This window comes from Panulirus ornatus, chromosome 8, assembly GCF_036320965.1.
Source record: "Panulirus ornatus isolate Po-2019 chromosome 8, ASM3632096v1, whole genome shotgun sequence".
Lineage (NCBI taxonomy): Eukaryota > Metazoa > Arthropoda > Malacostraca > Decapoda > Palinuridae > Panulirus > Panulirus ornatus.
The window spans coordinates 8783008-8802968 of NC_092231.1; the positions used below are offsets into that span (position 1 = coordinate 8783008).

The following is a 19961-nucleotide window of genomic DNA, read 5'->3' on the forward strand; positions in this document are numbered from 1 at the left end:
GTGAGGGAGGGAAGCCAAGAGAGGGGGGGGGGGGGGGGGGAACTGAGAGATGAGACCCCCGTTGCCACACCTCGTTAAAAGCTTGAGCTTTTAAATGCCTGAGGAACTCTGCAGTTTGCCATCTCATTTAGCCTACCAAGTCCCTCGTAGTTTGCCTTTAACATTCAACACAGTCGTTTATACCGCCCATCAAATCACTGTGAGGTATATACATAGCTGCTTTTGCCTGAGCATCTATCTGCCATTGCATCACCACTGACGTCAAACGTCCTCTGGACACAAGCAGAATTGTACACTCTTATGCTTGGGATGGAGTTCTGCAATCCACTCTCGGACTTCTTGAACCACTGGGATGCGCCACTGGTGCATAGGAGGATCTAAGTCACTCATTATGATGTCTTCGATGGGCCGTTTTGTTTTTCGGCCCAAAGTGTTGCCACAGTGGTGAAGGTTCAGTGCCGTAGCTTATACCCTTGACACACACACACACACACACACACACACACACACACACACACACACACTAGGTGCGTCGACCCCTACAGAGAGCTCTTTAGTTTAATACACACCACCGTCAAGCGTAAGACTCCTGTAGACTAAAAGGAGGTCGTGTTACTATGCAACTCGCCACTGAGATGCTTCCCGGCAGACTACAAAGAGGTTGACCTCTTATCTTGCCACATATCTCCGGTCGGTGCAACAGGCTTAGAATCTATGAAATGCTTTTCTTCTTTTTTTTTTTTTTTTACCTTGACGTAGAATACCATCGCATGAGAGGTTCCAACACGGTACCATGAGCTGTTCATCTTATGGCACAATCAGGCGTACACTATCTGTCTCTCTCTCTCTCTCTCTCTCTCTCTCTCTCTCTCTCTCTCTCTCTCTCTCTCTCTCTCTCTCTCTCTCTCTCTCTCTCTCTCTCTCTCTCTCTCTCTCTCTCTCTCTCTCTCAGGGAGTTGCTTGAGTGAATCAAGAACAACTTAATTTTCGTTCTCCTTTCCTTGTTTATTTTTCATCCTGCTCAGTGACTTCCACAACGCGTGAGAAGCGCTGATCAGAGAGAAGCTCTGTGTGGTACTCTGTCTTAGTGATCCAATGAAGTCCTCATTCCTTATACATAGGAAAAAATAGTATGTGTATCCTCCCAGTTTGTTACATATATCATTTCATCTATGAAAGTTTGGGTTGATAAATGCACATTGCTTATCTAGATTTTATTGTCCAAACGAACGTGTTAAGAGAACATGACATATCCAGAATTTTCAGTTGTGAAAAAACCGACTCCTCTCTCTCCTTGGCGAGTCTTAGCTTGTTGGTTCTTGTACGTGATATGGTGGCAGAATCTACCACCTTGTGGCCATACGTGGACGAAGTCATCACGAAATGTCGGACCTCTGACCATAGCCACTCAGAGTGGAGAGATGATGTTCATGATGATACATGACATTCGGATGTAAGTTGACAGTCTTGTGAGACAGAGAGAGAGATATATATACGTCTTCACAAATCTATGGCGAACTGGATGTACTGAGAACGGCTAAATATCTTAGATTATGATTATTGAGTTATGAATATACTTGACCACATGGTACCTGCCCCGTGTATATACGTCGAAGTGCAGGGTACAGAGGCGTGATGAAGGCACGCTTGTCAACGTGAGAGTCTGTACGTTTTATTGAACATCTCGAGGACGTGCTCTTTGGCGTTGACGGGCTGGCAGGTGTCAGAGGAGTCGAATGGCTTGATGGTCACCGGGTCGTCAGGATGGACGAAGAACGCGATGGAACGTCGAGCGCACCTGAGACGCAGCTCCTCGCTGGGGATCAACACCCTGTGTGCCTGTGAACATGCAAAAACACACCTCAAGTTTAGGTTTAGAATATCAAGATATGGTCAAAGTTGGTACCGAATATATATATATATATACAGAGAAAGAATTAAGATAGTTTACAAAGGTAGTAGCAGTTCCTTGACAGCAGCCACCTCAAGATGGTACTGTTGTCGTATCTTAAGATCATTTAAGGTGGTTACTCACAACTATTCGACAGCTCCCATGTTGGGATGTTTGGTCTAACTTTTCTGTCTCATTGAAACTATTTCTGCTGGGCTAATCATGCCATTTTCTCCCTATATACACCATACACTTGGTCTACTCAGCTCTATTCGTCTTCATCACATTTGTTTTCTCTCCTCTCTTTTCCCTTAACCTTTTTATCTTAACGTGAACGTGGCAGAGACAAAAACGAGTTTATGGTCGTAAGTACCCATGGGGTGATAAGAATCTGTGGGTTCCCGCCTAACTCTGCTGCCAACGAGAGGGAGGGCCCAGGTAGTCCCGGCCACTCCCAAGACCTTTGCCTTTCTGATAGACCCGACTGTTTCCCCAGATCGAAAGAGAGCAGAGATGAAGGATGTGGAAGAATGAAGTGTTGAGTCGTCAGCCTATTGTTACGTTCTGCCTTTACCCCTTACTGTACATTAAGAGGTGTACAAGCAGCAGTTTACGGCCACAAGTCCATGACATCAACAAACATGCCATAATATACATATTCATACACAACTGGTGCAGCAAACGACTTACAGTAGCGATGAACTTTAACAGCAAACGAACTCACCGTAGCGATGAATTCATTGGCCGTCCAGAACTGCAGGAGGTCGCCCACGTTGACCAAGATGGTGCTTGGAATCGGTTCTGCGTCTACCCAGTTACCTCCACGGTCACGTACCTGCTGGGGAGGAACATATCAGATAGGGCCAGCGAGATATCATTAAGGTTATATAAAAGCCATTACCTTTTTTTCTTGTCAGTGAACTGTGGAACCATACTATCTATGATCTGTCAGGGAACGAAGCTGAACTGACACTAGGGGAGCAAACTTCCCACAAGGGTAGTAGTTCTGCCGTTTATGCACAAAATATGGAAAACTTGTTATTCTCGTTTATGCACAAAATATGGAAAACTTGTTAACCATAGCTTCTTCACTCTGTACTTCATGCTCAGCCATCACATCCTTCATCTTTCCCGAGTGTGTAAACCACGCTCCTAAATAAACGTATTGTTCAGTGTATTGTACCCCAGCGTTACCTGTCACTAAGTCTTCTTAATCCTGTTTCCCTCCGTTAATGACAAAATACTTAAGTCTTCTTCTCATAAATGACCATACCATATTCATCGCAGTATTGACATAAAACGCGAAGTTTCCTTAAACATGTATCTTAACTGGTGGCCAAGATAACAGCATCATCCATTAATAGCAAGACATGCAGTCCTCCTAAAAAAAAAACCATTTGCAGCAACTGCCATCTTCAGCATGTTCACAAAGCGGTCTATATATATAATAAACAGTAAACAGCTAGTTGGGGCTCCTTGACCGGACTCCAACTGTAGTGGTAACAGCAGCAGTTTTCAAGAGTTGTTTTGTACACCTATCCATTGCTTGAATAGCTAATACCATTCGTCTTCCACATCCATGACTCTTTAATACCTCTATCATCTTATTTCTTGGGACCCTATCGTAAGCCCTTACTAAAATCTATAAACAATACATATAATTTAACATTTCTAAATACTGCGCAAGTCACATAGCAATCGTAACGACAATATTTTGTTCTACTCAGTTCCTTTTCTTCTGCGCTCCAGCCTGGCACTTATTATTGATGTTACACCATAAAAGTAGTCTGTTATATATTAGTGTGTCATACATTTTTGCTAACGTGTCCATTATAGAAATCCCTCTATAGTTGTCACATACCATTCGGTTCCCAGTTTTGAAAATGAGCACTCATTTTGAGTAGCGCCACACGGCTGGATACTTTATATTCATGAAAACAACATTAAAAAGAATCGGAAAGAATGATAACCATAGCTCAGGGAGCATCTGTACAATCCCAGGACATATACCATTATAACTTTTGTTTCTGTTTACATCACAGTCGTGTATTAGCCTAGTTTCTGTTTGATACTTCGCAAATCTTCGGCAACTTGTTGCTTTCGTCATTTAGTCTCTTTCTTTGTCTACTGTGGTTGACCTGTGTCTTTACCTGACCCAGAATTGATCTAATCCAGTGTCGCTTGTTCCTCTCCTCAGTTGATATTCTTAAAACTATATTTACTTCTCTTATTCCGTTAGTACACCATTTATGAAAGTGCTATTCATTCTGCGCATTTATAGAGACTGGAAGCTTAGTTGCCTTAACCTATCTTCATATGAAAGGTTCCTAACACCTGCTACTAATTTTGTCAGTCTTCACTATATGTTTTCAAAAGTATTTACGTCAGTTTTGTAGGGCTGTTACCCAACTTGGTCCATATAATCTGGTTGAAGTTCGATTAATGCACACCTGCGATAATACCCTCTAGTCACTAACGCTCCTAGACACCAAACCAATACCCAGTTAACTTTATTTCGTACATCAATACATTGACCCTTTGGCTTTAAAATCTAGCTTTTCGAACATATCCTTGACAGTACCTCTTCGCCTGAAGCAGCTAAGGTAGCTGTCCCAAACCCTAGAAACATGCACTCCATCCCGAACACATCTACAACTCCTGCCTTAGATTGCATCTCAGTTTGGTATCTCGTTCTCCTCGCGCTACTTTTCCAACACGACATTTGACACGTAGCGTCTTAGAGAGCCAAATATACTGCCATCGTTAACAGCTCTACGGCTAACTTTGTACAAACATAATTTCCGACACGCATTATATAAGAAAGTGGAGTCACTCCCAATGACTTGACATAGTCTTATCTAATCTCCGTCACAAACATACCGACCCCCTTGTCTCTTTGAACAGTCTGATCTAATCTCCATCACGAAAAAAGAAGCACTTGTTTACGTTTTCGTTTGTGCTCACACACTGATCACGAGACGAGCTGACTTTATAACTGCGAGACGCACATGCACCTTGCCCCTAGAACTGCCTCCTTGACAACGATTGCTTTCCCGTGGATAACAAAAACAAGCAGTTAACCGTATCTGGCCATCAGGTTCTACGTGTTAGCTGGGCAAAAAAGCCTGCTCATGCCAGAATTAAAACTGAGGAGTGCTCGATCCCTTCATGCTTTTTTTTTTTTTTTTTTTTTTACTGGATCAAGGACTTCAGAAATGTCTTTGTGTTCTGATGTGATTTTAACCTTGGGTAGCCTGCAGGAGCTCCGTATACTTCAACGACTTAAGCTATACTGCCCTCGTATGCTCAACATACTTCACAAACGACGTCTTTTAAAAAGACTTAAATGCTTCAAGGATGATGCTAAATGACTCTTAATTTCTCTTGAATATTTCTCTACGTTGTTATTCCCCCGTCGATGTAACTTGTATCTGCTGTCAGGAATGTTGATTATGGTCAAAAGCAACGGCACTCATTGGCTAACATCTCTTCTCTCGGAGCCTTGATCCACACATGAGACCCAGGGACCTTTCCGTAGTCCGCCCTCCTCCCTCTCTCGACCCCTTCACCTGACCTGCTTCGGCCAATACACAAAGCGTTACCCCAGATGTAGTCACCCCAGATGTACATACCTCAGCCCTAACCATAAGGACCGTCCCTGAAACAACACAAACTAACCAGAGGCACAGTCCTAGGAACAACACACGCTAACCTGCAGACCATCCCAGGAACAACACAGACCCACCTGCAGGCCACCTTTATCATCCTGGAAGAGGAGTGTCATGGTGCCGTAGTCAGTGTGGCTGCTACAACGTGTGGAGTTCTCGGGCGTGTCGGCGGGGACGGGTGGGTAGTGCAGCAGACGGAGGATGCTCAGGTTCTGCCCATTGCAGATGTGCTGATGCGTCGAGGTGAAGAAGTTCCTATCGAGCCCTGTGTGCAGGTGGAAAGACTCCTATATATTCTCTTCGTATGCAACTATGATGACAACACTACACTGTAGATATCCAGGGAGTTTTTGTGCTCACTATGTCAAAAGAAAAAAAATGGAGAGAAGAGACTGTGAACGCTGATTGCATCGTCCTTGATAAACAATGATTTAGGAGGAGGAGGAGGAGAGGGAACACTGTACCGAAGCCAAGAGCCAAAGCTGTCAGGAGCCTAGTGGTCAGGTCCAGGCAGGTCCTCACGAAGTCTGACGCTGCCGGTCTGAGCGACGGGACCTCCTTATCCGGGAATACGCCATCAATCCACTTGACGTCGTACGCCTCACGCAGCTCGTGAACATCTTTATTTAAATCTAGTCTGCAGATGACACACACACACACACACAAACATCTATGAATATTTCATTTGCCGTCTCCTGTATAAATATATATGTATATATATATATATATATATATATATATATATATATATATATATATATATATATATATATATATATATATATCCCTGGGGATAGGGGATTAAGAATACTTCTCACGTATTCCCTGCGTGTCGTAGAAGGCGACTAAAAGGGGAGGGAGCGGGGGGCTGGAAATCCTCCCCTCTCGTTTTTTTTTTTTTTATTTTCCAAAAGAAGGAACAGAGGGGGCCAGGTGAGGATATTCCAAAAAAGGCCCAGTCCTCTGTTCCTAACGCTACCTCGCTAACGCGGGAAATGGCGAATAGTTTAAAAGAGCGATGTGGTATACAGGGGTTGACGTGCTGTCAGTGGAGTGAATCAAGGCATGTGAAGCGTCTGGGGTAAACCATGGAAAGATGTGTAGGTATGTATATTTGCGTGTGTGGACGTGTGTATGTACATGTGTATGGGGGGGGGGGGTTGGGCCATTTCTTTCGTCTGTTTCCTTGCGCTACCTCGCAAACGCGGGAGACAGCGACAAAGTATAAAAAAAAAAAAAAAAAAAAAAAAAATATATATATATATATATATATATATATATATATATATATATATATATATATATATATATATATATATATATATATATATACACATATATACGATTATAGTGCATATGAACGCTTTGATCATAGCCCAGCGGTAGTGCTCCCGCCTTTTACGCATGGGTTCCGGGTTCGATCCCGGCTGTTGGAGGTTTATGAATTGCTCCTTACTTCATTTACTTTCAAGGTCCTTTTTGTTCCATATATATATATATATATATATATATTTTTTTTTTTTTTTTTTTTTTTTTTTTTTTTTTTTTTTTTTTAGACTTTGTCGCTGTCTCCCGCGTTTGCGAGGTAGTGCAAGGAAACAGACGAAAGAAATGGCCCAACCCCCCCCATACACATGTACATACACACGTCCACACACGGAAATATACATACCTACACAGCTTTCCATGGTTTACCCCGGACGCTTCACATGCCTTGATTCAATCCACTGACAGCACGTCAACCCCTGTATACCACATCGCTCCAATTCACTCTATTCCTTGCCCTCCTTTCACCCTCCTGCATGTTCAGGCCCCGATCACACAAAATCCTTTTCACTCCATCTTTCCACCTCCAATTTGGTCTCCCTCTTCTCCTCGTTCCCTCCACCTCCGACACATATATCCTCTTGGTCAATCTTTCCTCACTCATTCTCTCCATGTGCCCAAACCATTTCAAAACACCCTCTTCTGCTCTCTCAACCACGCTCTTTTTATTTCCACACATCTCTCTTACCCTTACGTTACTTACTCGATCAAACCACCTCACACCACACATTGTCCTCAAACATCTCATTTCCAGCACATCCATCCTCCTGCGCACAACTCTATCCATAGCCCACGCCTCGCAACCATACAACATTGTTGGAACTACTATTCCTTCAAACATACCCATTTTTGCTTTCCGGGATAATGTTCTCGACTTCCACACATTTTTCAAGGCTCCCAAAATTTTCGCCCCCTCCCCCACCCTATGATCCACTTCCGCTTCCATGGTTCCATCCGCTGACAGATCCACTCCCAGATATCTAAAACACTTCACTTCCTCCAGTTTTTCACCATTCAAACTCACCTCCCAATTGACTTGACCCTCAACCCTACTGTACCTAATAACCTTGCTCTTATTCACATTTACTCTTAACTTTCTTCTTCCACACACTTTACCAAACTCCGTCACCAGCTTCTGCAGTTTCTCACATGAATCAGCCACCAGCGCTGTATCATCAGCGAACAACAACTGACTCACTTCCCAAGCTCTCTCATCCCCAACAGACTTCATACTTGCCCCTCTTTCCAAGACTCTTGCATTTACCTCCCTAACAACCCCATCCATAAACAAATTAAACAACCATGGAGACATCACACACCCCTGCCGCAAACCTACATTCACTGAGAACCAATCACTTTCCTCTCTTCCTACACGTACACATGCCTTACATCCTCGATAAAAACTTTTCACTGCTTCTAACAACTTGCCTCCCACACCATATATTCTTAATACCTTCCACAGAGCATCTCTATCAACTCTATCATATGCCTTCTCCAGATCCATAAATGCTACATACAAATCCATTTGCTTTTCTAAGTATTTCTCACATACATTCTTCAAAGCAAACACCTGATCCACACATCCTCTACCACTTCTGAAACCACACTGCTCTTCCCCAATCTGATGCTCTGTACATGCCTTCACCCTCTCAATCAATACCCTCCCATATAATTTACCAGGAATACTCAACAAACTTATACCTCTGTAATTTGAGCACTCACTCTTATCCCCTTTGCCTTTGTACAATGGCACTATGCACGCATTCCGCCAATCCTCAGGCACCTCACCATGAGTCATACATACATTAAATAACCTTACCAACCAGTCAACAATACAGTCACCCCCTTTTTTAATAAATTCCACTGCAATACCATCCAAACCTGCTGCCTTGCCGGCTTTCATCTTCCGCAAAGCTTTTACTACCTCTTCTCTGTTTACCAAATCATTTTCCCTAACCCTCTCACTTTGCACACCACCTCGACCCAAACACCCTATATCTGCCACTCTGTCATCAGACACATTCAACAAACCTTCAAAATACTCATTCCATCTCCTTCTCACATCACCACTACTTGTTATCACCTCCCCATTTACGCCCTTCACTGAAGTTCCCATTTGCTCCCTTGTCTTACGCACCCTATTTACCTCCTTCCAGAACATCTTTTTATTCTCCCTAAAATTTACTGATAGTCTCTCACCCCAACTCTCATTTGCCCTTTTTTTCACCTCTTGCACCTTTCTCTTGACCTCCTGTCTCTTTCTTTTATACTTCTCCCACTCAATTGCATTTTTTCCCTGCAAAAATCGTCCAAATGCCTCTCTCTTCTCTTTCACTAATACTCTTACTTCTTCATCCCACCGCTCACTACCCTTTCTAAACAGCCCACCTCCCACTCTTCTCATGCCACAAGCATCTTTTGCGCAATCCATCACTGATTCCCTAAATACATCCCATTCCTCCCCCACTCCCCTTACTTCCATTGTTCTCACCTTTTTCCATTCTGTACACAGTCTCTCCTGATACTTCTTCACACAGGTCTCCTTCCCAAGCTCACTTACTCTCAGCACCTTCTTCACCCCAACATTCACTCTTCTTTTCTGAAAACCCATACTAATCTTCACCTTAGCCTCCACAAGATAATGATCAGACATCCCTCCAGTTGCACCTCTCAGCACATTGACATCCAAAAGTCTCTCTTTCGCACGCCTGTCAATTAACACGTAATCCAATAACGCTCTCTGGCCATCTCTCCTACTTACATAAGTATACTTATGTATATCTCGCTTTTTAAACCAGGTATTCCCAATCATCAGTCCTTTTTCAGCACATAAATCTACAAGCTCTTCACCATTTCCATTTACAACACTGAACACCCCATGCATACCAATTATTCCCTCAACTGCCACATTACTCACCTTTGCATTCAAATCACCCATCACTATAAATATATATATATTTTTTTTTTTTTTTTTTTTTTTTGCTTTGTCGCTGTCTCCCGCGTTTGCGAGGCAGCGCACGGAAAAAGACGAAAGAAATGGCCCAACCCACCCCCATACACATGTATATACATACACGTCCACACACGCAAATATACATACCCATACATCTCAATGTACACATATATATACACACACAGACATATACATATATACACATGCACACAATTCACACTATCTGCCTTTATTCATTCCCATCGCCACCTCGCCACACATGGAATAACATCCCCCTCCCCCTCATGTGTGCGAGGTAGCGCTAGGAAAAGACAACAATGGCCCCATTCGTTCACACTCAGTCTCTAGCTGTCATGCAATAATGCCCGATACCACATCCAGGCCCCATAGAACTTTCCATGGTTTACCCCAGACGCTTCACATGCCCTGGTTCAATCCATTGACAGCACGTCGACCCCGGTATACTATATCGATCCAATTCACCCTATTCCTTGCCCGCCTTTCACCCTCCTGCATGTTCAAGCCCCGATCACACAAAATCTTTTTCACTCCATCTTTCCACCTCCAATTTGGTCTCCCACTTCTCCTCGTTCCCTCCACCTCCGACACATATATCCTCTTGGTCAATCTTTCCTCACTCATTCTCTCCATGTGCCCAAACCATTTCAGAACACCCTCTTCTGCTCTCTCAACCACGCTCTTTTTATTTCCACACATCTTTCTTACCCTTACATTACTTACTCGATCAAACCACCTCACACCACATATTGTCCTCAAACATCTCATTTCCAGCACATCCATCCTCCTGCGCACAACTCTATCCATAGCCCACGCCTCGCAACCATACAACATTGTTGGAACCACTATTCCTTCAAACATAGCCATTTTTGTTTTCGGAGATAATGTTCTCGACTTCCACACATTCTTCAACGCTCCCAGGATTTTCGCCCCCTCCCCCACCCTATGATTCACTTCCGCTTCCATGGTTCCATCCGCTGCCACATCCTCCCACACCATATATTCTTAATACCTTCCACAGAGCACCTCTATCAACTCTATCATATGCCTTCTCCAGATCCATAAATGCTACATACAAATCCATTTGCTTTTCTAAGTATTTCTCACATACATTCTTCAAAGCAAACACCTGATCCACACATCCTCTACCACTTCTGAAACCACACTGCTCTTTCCCAATCTGATGCTCTGTACATGCCTTCACCCTCTCAATCAATACCCTTCCATATAATTTATCAGGAATACTCAACAAACTTATACCTCTGTAATATATATATATATATATATATATATATATATATATATATATATATATATCATACAAACTTCCAACAGCCAGGATCGAACCCGGGACCCCTGTGCAAGAGGCAGGCATGTAACCGCTAGGCTATGGGACTGTATAATAGGAAACAACTATTCGAATACTACGTACTCGAATACCCTTCGTCTCACAATGGTGAGCAACGGGGTCTATACCGGTTATTTCCGAACAGACGCACATAGCCAGCTGATAGCGTTTTACCGAACTTAACTGTATAACGCGGAGGTATATGAATACGAATAAAGTGCATATGAACGAGCACCTTCATGTTGGAGCTTTGTATGTTCTATGAAGGTGCGCGTTCATATGCACTTTATTCGTATATATATATATATATATATATATATATATATATATATATATATATATATATATATATATATATATATATATATATATATATATTTTTTTTTTTTTTTTTTTTTTTATACTTTGTCGCTGTCTCCCGCGTTTGCGAGGTAGCCCAAGGAAACAGGCGAAAGAAATGGCCCAACCCCCCCCCCCCCATACACATGTATATACATACGTCCACACACGCAAATATACATACCTACACAGCTTTCCATGGTTTACCCCAGACGCTTCACATGCCTTGATTCAATCCACTGACAGCACGTCAACCCCGGTATACCACATCGCTCCAATTCACTCTATTCCTTGCCCTCCTTTCACCCTCCTGCATGTTCAGGCCCCGATCACACAAAATCTTTTTCACTCCATCTTTCCACCTCCAATTTGGTCTCCCTCTTCTCCTCGTTCCCTCCACCTCCGACACATATATCCTCTTGGTCAATCTTTCCTCACTCATTCTCTCCATGTGCCCAAACAACTTCAAAACACCCTCTTCTGCTCTCTCAACCACGCTCTTTTTATTTCCACACATCTCGAATTCCACACATTCTTCAAGGCTCTCAGAATTTTCGCCCCCTCCCCCACCCTATGATCCACTTCCGCTTCCATGGTTCCATCCGCTGCCAGATCCACTCCCAGATATCTAAAACACTTCACTTCCTCCAGTTTTTCTCCATTCAAACTCACCTCCCAATTTACTTGACCCTCAACCCTACTGTACCTAATAACCTTGCTCTTATTCACATTTACTCTTAACTTTCTTCTTCCACACACTTTACCAAACTCAGTCACCAGCTTCTGCAGTTTCTCACATGAATCAGCCACCAGCGCTGTATCATCAGCGAACAACAACTGACTCACTTCCCAAGCTCTCTCATCCCCAACAGACTTCATACTTGCCCCTCTTTCCAAAACTCTTGCATTTACCTCCCTAACAACCCCATCCATAAACAAATTAAACAACCATGGAGACATCACACACCCCTGCCGCAAACCTACATTCACTGAGAACCAATCACTTTCCTCTCTTCCTACACGTACACATGCCTTACATCCTCGATAAAAACTTTTCACTGCTTCTAACAACTTTCCTCCCACACCATATATTCTTAATACCTTCCACAGAGCATCTCTATCAACTCTATCATATGCCTTCTCCAGATCCATAAATGCTACATATAAATCCATTTGCTTTTCTAAGTATTTCTCACATACATTCTTCAAAGCAAACACCTGATCCACACATCCTCTACCACTTCTGAAACCACACTGCTCTTCCCCAATCTGATGCTCTGTACATGCCTTCACCCTCTCAATCAATACCCTCCCATATAATTTACCAGGAATACTCAACAAACTTATACCTCTGTAATTTGAGCACTCACTCTTAACCCCTTTGCCTTTGTACAATGGCACTATGCACGCATTCCGCCAATCCTCAGGCACCTCACCATGAGTCATACATACATTAAATAACCTTACCAACCAGTCAACAATACAGTCACCCCCTTTTTTGATAAATTCCACTGCAATACCATCCAAACCTGCTGCCTTGCCGGCTTTCATCTTCCGCAAAGCTTTCACTACCTCTTCTCTGTTTACCAAATCATTTTCCCTAACCCTCTCACTTTGCACACCACCTCGACCAAAACACCCTATATCTGCCACTCTATCATCAAACACATTCAACAAACCTTCAAAATACTCACTCCATCTCCCTCTCACATCACACTACTTGTTATCACCTCCCCATTTGCGCCCTTCACTGAAGTTCCCATTTGTTCCCTTGTCTTACGCACTTTATTTACCTCCTTCCAGAACATCTTTTTATTCTCCCTAAAATTTAATGATACTCCCTCACCCCAATTCTCATTTGCCCTTTTTTTCACCTCTTGCACCTTTCTCTTGACCTCCTGTCTCTTTCTTTTATACATCTCCCACTCAATTGCATTTTTTCCCTGCAAAAATCGTCCAAATGCCTCTCTCTTCTCTTTCACTAATACTCTTACTTCTTCATCCCACCACTCACTACCCTTTCTAATCAACCCACCTCCCACTCTTCTCATGCCACAAGCATCTTTTGCGCAATCCATCACTGATTCCCTAAATACATCCCATTCCTCCCCCACTCCCCTTGCTTCCATTGTTCTCACCTTTTTCCATTCTGTACTCAGTCTCTCCTGGTACTTCCTCACACAGGTCTCCTTCTCAAGCTCACTTACTCTCACCACCCTCTTCACCCCAACATTCACTCTTCTTTTCTGAAAACCCATACAAATCTTCACCTTAGCCTCCACAAGATAATGATCAGACATCCCTCCAGTTGCACCTCTCAGCACATTAATATCCAAAAGTCTCTCTTTCGCACGCCTGTCAATTAACACGTAATCCAATAACGCTCTCTGGCCATCTCTCCTACTTACATAAGTATACTTATGTATATCTCGCTTTTTAAACCAGGTATTCCCAATCATCAGTCCTTTTTCAGCACATAAATCTACAAGCTCTTCACCATTTCCATTTACAACACTGAACACCCCATGTATACCAATTATTCCCTCAACTGCCACATTACTCACCTTTGCATTCAAATCACCCATCACTATAACCCGGTCTCGTGCATCAAAACCACTAACACACTCATTCAGCTGCTCCCAAAACACTTGCCTCTCTTGATCTTTCTTCTCATGCCCAGGTGCATATGCACCAATAATCACCCACCTCTCTCCATCAACTTTCAGTTTTACCCATATTAATCGAGAATTTACTTTCTTACACTCTATCACATACTCCCACAACTCCTGTTTCAGGAGTATTGCTACTCCTTCCCTTGCTCTTGTCCTCTCACTAACCCCTGACTTTACTCCCTAGACATTCCCAAACCACTCTTCCCCTTTACCCTTGAGCTTCGTTTCACTCAGAGCCAAAACATCCAGGTTCCTTTCCTCAAACATACTACCTATCTCTCCTTTTTTCACATCTTGGTTACATCCACACACATTTAGGCACCCCACTCTGAGCCTTCGAGGAGGATGAGCCCTCCCCGCGTGACTCCTTCTTCTGTTTCCCATTTTAGAAAGTTAATACAAGGAGGGGAGGATTTCTGGCCCCCCGCTCCCGTCCCCTCTAGTCGCTTTCTACGACACGCGAGGAATACGTGGGAAGTATTCTTTCACCCCTATCCCCAGGGATAATATACATATACATATACATATACACATACACAGACATACACATACATACGCACATATACATACACACACACATACATATATATACATATGAAAAATGTAAGAAACAATTTAGAAAACTGAAACTTCTAGCTTGAAATGAATGTAAAAAAATGAATGTCACATAATGGTTCAACCTCTGGCTATATATATTTATTTATCTATATATCAATACGACATAGATAAACCTTACAGTTCAATTTACTTCTCATTGTCCACAGCTACATAACCCTGATATGTATCGAAGTCTTTTTTATAACATTTCTTTATCTCCAGGTCCAGCTCGAAGAAGGAAGACGAAGACTCGTACAGGCGATTCAGCTGTTCAGAAGAGAAACCATTATTAGAAAAGGTGTCAGTTGAAGTTCACATGTATCACATCTCTGATGATGGTGTATATATATATATATATATATATATATATATATATATATATATATATATATATATATATATATATATAATATATATATATATAAAATATATATATATATATATATATATATATATATATATATATATATATATATATTTTATTTTTTATTTTTCTTTTTTCTTTTAAACTATTCGCCATTTCCCGCGTTAGCGAGGTAGCGTTAAGAACAGAGGACTGGGCCTTTGAGGGAATATCCTCACCTGGCCCCCTCTGTTCCTTCTTTTGGAAAATTAAGAAAAAAAACGAGAGGGGAGGATTTCCAGCCCCCCGCTCCCTCCCCTTTTAGTCGCCTTCTACGACACGCAGGGAATACGTGGGAAGTATTCTTAATCCCCTATCCCCAGGGATGATATATATATATATATATATATATATATATATATATATATATATATATATATATATATATATATATATATATACATATATATATATATATATATATATATATATATATATATATATATATATATATATATATATATATATATATATATATATATATATTCGCCATTTCCCGCATTAGCGAGGTAGCATTAAGAACAGAGGACTTAGCCTTGGGAAGAAAATTCTCACTTGGCCCCCTTCTCTGTTCCCTCTTTTGGAAATGTAAAACCAGGAGAGGAGGAATTCCACTAAACTATACAAAACTTGTATTACTTTGAGTGAAAAGATGAGAATTCATGTTCTCTCTCTCTCTCTCTCTCTCTCTCTCTCTCTCTCTCTCTCTCTCTCTCTCTCTCTCTCTCTCTCTCTCTCTCTCTCTCTCTCTCTCTCTCAGGACGAGACACATTACCTGGTGGTCAGGGACGCCATGGTTAGTGAGGTAAACGAAGCCGATATCCCTGAAGGCCTCATGCAGCTGGCGGGCCACACGTTGCAACTCTTCCTGCCTGGGTTCTTCCTTGTGCTCCAGACCTGTTGGGTTGGATGGGGGATGGGTTCTTAATATGTCTCAGGTCACTCCACTTGATTTGTTGTCCCTTCCCTGGCCGACAACCACACTACTTGACCCAGTTTGGTCTCAGAAGTTGGTCCACACCACCACCTTCCCCAAAGACCACCACCCACTTGACGAATACCCACACGACCCCCGGGCCACACCACACCACCTGACCCAGGGTCACATCACACGACCCCGGGCCACACCACACCACCTGACCCAGGGCCACACCATATGAGCCAGTGCCACATCACTTAACCCAGGGCCATATCATATGACCCAGTGCCACATCACCTAACCAAGAAACACATCTTATGACTCAGAGTCAAAGCAACTTGCCCAAGGACACATTATCAGAATCAAAAACATGCGAAGAAGACCAAATCGTGAGAGAAAAGAGTTTCCGTCCATCCCATTGAGATACCTTGTCCATGTATGAATTTACAGAGGAAGTTGTGTTGAGACGAGAAGTAGATCCAACGAGAGAGGATGGAGCAGATTTGAAGAGAGTGGAGGAATGTGCAGTGTTGAGTCGTGAGCATATGACTGCAGTTTGTTATCTGTTGACAAAAGGAGGAGGAAGAGTGAAGGAGACAGGACAGAACCTCGCGGGACACCACTGTCGATAAGGGAAGGTGGGGGGAAAAAGCTGATTCACCAACATCCACGGAGACACATTGTCCTGAGAGGAAGCTTGGTATGAGAGGACAAAGAACGTGAGGAAGCAGAGCCAAAGCAAATTATCGTGCGTAACGAGACATAGGACCCCCATGCCATTATACCAAATCGAAATTCTCGACCAACCTTGATAAATAGCGTTGTTTTCGCTTACCTAGCTGCCCCAGGTCGACGAGCGGGATCTTGCCGTGGTTAAATGAGCTCCTTATTGACATGGTCCTCGACGCTGGCTGTCTCCTGTAATGAAGAGCGTAAGGATGATTTCCACCTGTCTTGGCCTTCAGGTGACAGTACGAGTGGTGAGGTAGCACATGCGAATGTTGGTAAGGGAGGAGGAGGAGGAGGAGGAGGAGGAGGAGGAGGAGAATATACATGATCCCTACAACATCATCGGTGTCAATTTCGGCGGATATTTCGCATCTCAGGACCTCCTATGACTACAGATAAGCTCTCTTCAGTGGAGGAAAGACGTGATGGTAGTGTGATAAGACGTAATGATAGTTGTTCCATATCTACGATGACTTTGCCTCTGTAGATGTACCTCACTCACGTACTTATCTAAAGCGTATTAACTAACCCCAGCCCCACCTCGGCCTCGAAACTCTTATGTGATTCATCGACTAATTACTATGATGACCCCCCCTTCCCTTCAGCTAAAATTTCATCAGGACCATGAGCCTTGTATGGGTCAAGTCCTTTGGGTACAATTAGTAAGCTATCTAGATATCTTATCAATTTCCCAAACCTCTCCGTCTCACTGGTATGTGGAGGACATGCCCTTTCCGATAATGAAAACACTCTCGAACTGGTTATTCAGTTCCTCACATTTTCTTACATCCTCCTCTACCATATTTCTCTCTGGATCTCATGGCTCGATTAGCTGCTCCTTAACTGAACAATTGACTCTTAGTAAATGCATGGGAAAATTGAGGACTTTCATCCGCTTCGTCCACAATATTCTTTTTTCTGAGTTTCTTTGTTCTTCTTTTCTTATCATTCTAGAATCGCCCCGAGCTCTTTTATACCTTGCAATTGCTATTTGGCAAGAATGCCCCTCTATATCTTCCCCACTCCGTATGTCGAAGCCTCTCTGCTTTATAACATCTTACATTCAACCATTCCTTCCTCTTTCTTACCGTTCCCTCGGCATCTGAGGCTTGAGGCACCCCACGCCTTTACTCCTTCATAGTAACTTTCACAGAACCTTTCCACAATAAAGCACTTGATCCCAACTACTGGAATCCTCTTTCCCAATTGACGTTACCTGATCGGGCTTCGTATAGATACCACAGTTATCCAGAATCTCCCCCTTTATTTCTTGCTTCACCTCTGCTCTTTTGATATCCCTTTTTAATCACGCATATATTCGAACTTGAGCATCACATGGTCACTACATCCCATGTAGTGTCCTCGAGTTTTCTAGTTCTAGTGAGTGGAGTCGAAAACGACCTCTTTGTCATGATAAGACATGGCAAAACCTCCACAGGGAATAGCAAGCAGCAGTTAAAGAAGAAGCTTTTTTCTTCTTCTTTTTATTTTTTTAGAAAGCATGAACGTGAGAAGAGGTCCTTCCTTAAGCATTATGGTAGCTGAGGACTGAAATCAATTGATGAACTTGAGAAATTTAAACACCAATTGACAAGAGAAGGTTTCAAGAGATGGGTGCATGATGTGTGTGTAATAGAACTCCCGCGTCCACTCCTTGTACAGAGGGATATTAATTGATAGATACTCACGAACGGGAACATACGCAAACAAACGGGAACATACATGACAGTGATGCACAAACCTCACCGCTGGTAGCTGATGTAGCTTAGAGCAAATGATGACTTGAGAGGTCGGGGAGAGAGGAACAGTGATTGGCGATGGTGTTGCGGAGCCGTGATAAAATGACTGATAGCAAACTTGGACCCTCTGCCACAAGCGTATTGTACTCTCGAGGAATGGACGTTGACGCTGACGTGGCTGAACTCTAACTGGGAGGGAGGGAGGGAGATCCAACCTTGATAAAAAGGCATTGGCGGTGTTGCCACGCTCACTTTTTTTTGTCAATTATAAGAACTTAGCTAGAGAAATTCAAATATATTTTCTGTCTTTGTTTCAGTACACTATAGGGGATGTTATACATACGTGTGTTATTTACCCTCATTTTGCTGAATGAAGTATCGCAAATACCGAATGATTATTCTCTTTCACGAAGACGCACGAAGCAGGATTGTGAAGCAATAGAGCAACATTAGTTTAGACATGAGAGGGCATCAGCATTTGGTTATTGATGAAGAGTGTATGCCATTTTACTTACAATTAGTATGTTAATCTCGATTGACACTGAGACGGAATCCACAATACGTATGACTCACCACTCTTACCACCAGTTCTTGTGATATGGCCAGCAAGAGAAATGGCTTCCCAGTTTCGTTTGAAGAAAACGGGAAACGGCCAAAACGTAATGAAAGGCTTATCTCAACTACATCAGGCCTGTCTGTAGGTAGACAGACACCTGCAGAGAGAGAGAGAGAGAGAGAGGGGGGGGTGGTGGGGGGGAGGGTGGTTCCGTATTAGTTGTTTGCCTCATTCAAGATTCGAATTATTCGAGAAAAAATATATACTTTACTACTATAAAATACAGTTAGCAACACAGTAACCAAATGTCAAATAGAAATCGAAGTTATATTTTTGAAAAATGATTATGTGATTCCATTTCATGTCTGAACTACGGAATTACTGTAGCGTTATGTTAGGTGGTTCAGACGTTCGAGCCTCATGTTTCTGATTCATGAACCACTCATTCACTGTATCGAAACTTCCCGTTTCGTAAACGACTGTGTTTTGTTTTTACTGGATCCATAGTCGACCAAGCCTTAAAGCTATACGTCAATACAAGTAAAACCCCACGACCACCCCACACCCGACAGTATGAGAAGATCAAATATCAGACACAAACCACTAAGGTGGAAACTGTGATGTCTTATAGTTTTCAACGCTCACGCATGCTTGTGTTGGACCTCTCACCACCTCCGGATGAACTCACCCAGACTTGGAAAGACACTTATTTCGCTTGTGCTTTGATACTACGGCGACCATACCCTGGTAGAAAGACTCCTACAGGATTTCCATGTCGAACTAGTCTGAACTGTATGCAAACC

At 42.7% G+C, this 19961-nt stretch overlaps 1 protein-coding gene across 4 annotated transcripts; it reads right to left on the reverse strand.

The window, feature by feature from the left end:
- Nucleotides 1–1199: 1199 nt before the first annotated feature.
- On the reverse strand, nucleotides 1200–18797 carry LOC139749814 (uncharacterized). 4 transcript variants are annotated; one of them, XM_071664088.1, is made up of 8 exons: nucleotides 18605–18797; nucleotides 16970–17052; nucleotides 15991–16112; nucleotides 14964–15079; nucleotides 6024–6196; nucleotides 5637–5824; nucleotides 2616–2726; nucleotides 1200–1839 (listed from the first exon to the last, which is right to left on the reverse strand). In XM_071664088.1, exons 2-8 carry the CDS (start codon nucleotides 17028–17030, stop codon nucleotides 1651–1653), a joined length of 960 nt encoding a protein of 319 aa, XP_071520189.1. In that variant the 5' UTR covers nucleotides 17031–17052; nucleotides 18605–18797; the 3' UTR covers nucleotides 1200–1650. The 4 variants fall into 4 exon arrangements, with proteins under 4 accessions (XP_071520189.1, XP_071520191.1, XP_071520190.1 ...); XM_071664090.1 differs by having other exon boundaries at nucleotides 2616–2729; nucleotides 18605–18794; XM_071664089.1 differs by having other exon boundaries at nucleotides 18610–18792.
- Nucleotides 18798–19961: the final 1164 nt, after the last annotated feature.

Excerpts from the sequence above, each read along its gene's own strand:
- LOC139749814 (XM_071664090.1), bottom strand. The coding sequence starts at position 17,030 with ATGTCAATAAGGAGCTCATTTAACCACGGCAAGATCCCGCTCGTCGAC. Across the intron at positions 16,113-16,969 it reads CGTCGACCTGGGGCAGCTAG|GTCTGGAGCACAAGGAAGAA; the intron begins GTAAGCGAAAAC and ends CCAACCCAACAG. Across the intron at positions 2,730-5,636 it reads ATGATAAAGGTGGCCTGCAG|CAGGTACGTGACCGTGGAGG; the intron begins GTGGGTCTGTGT and ends GTTCCTCCCCAG.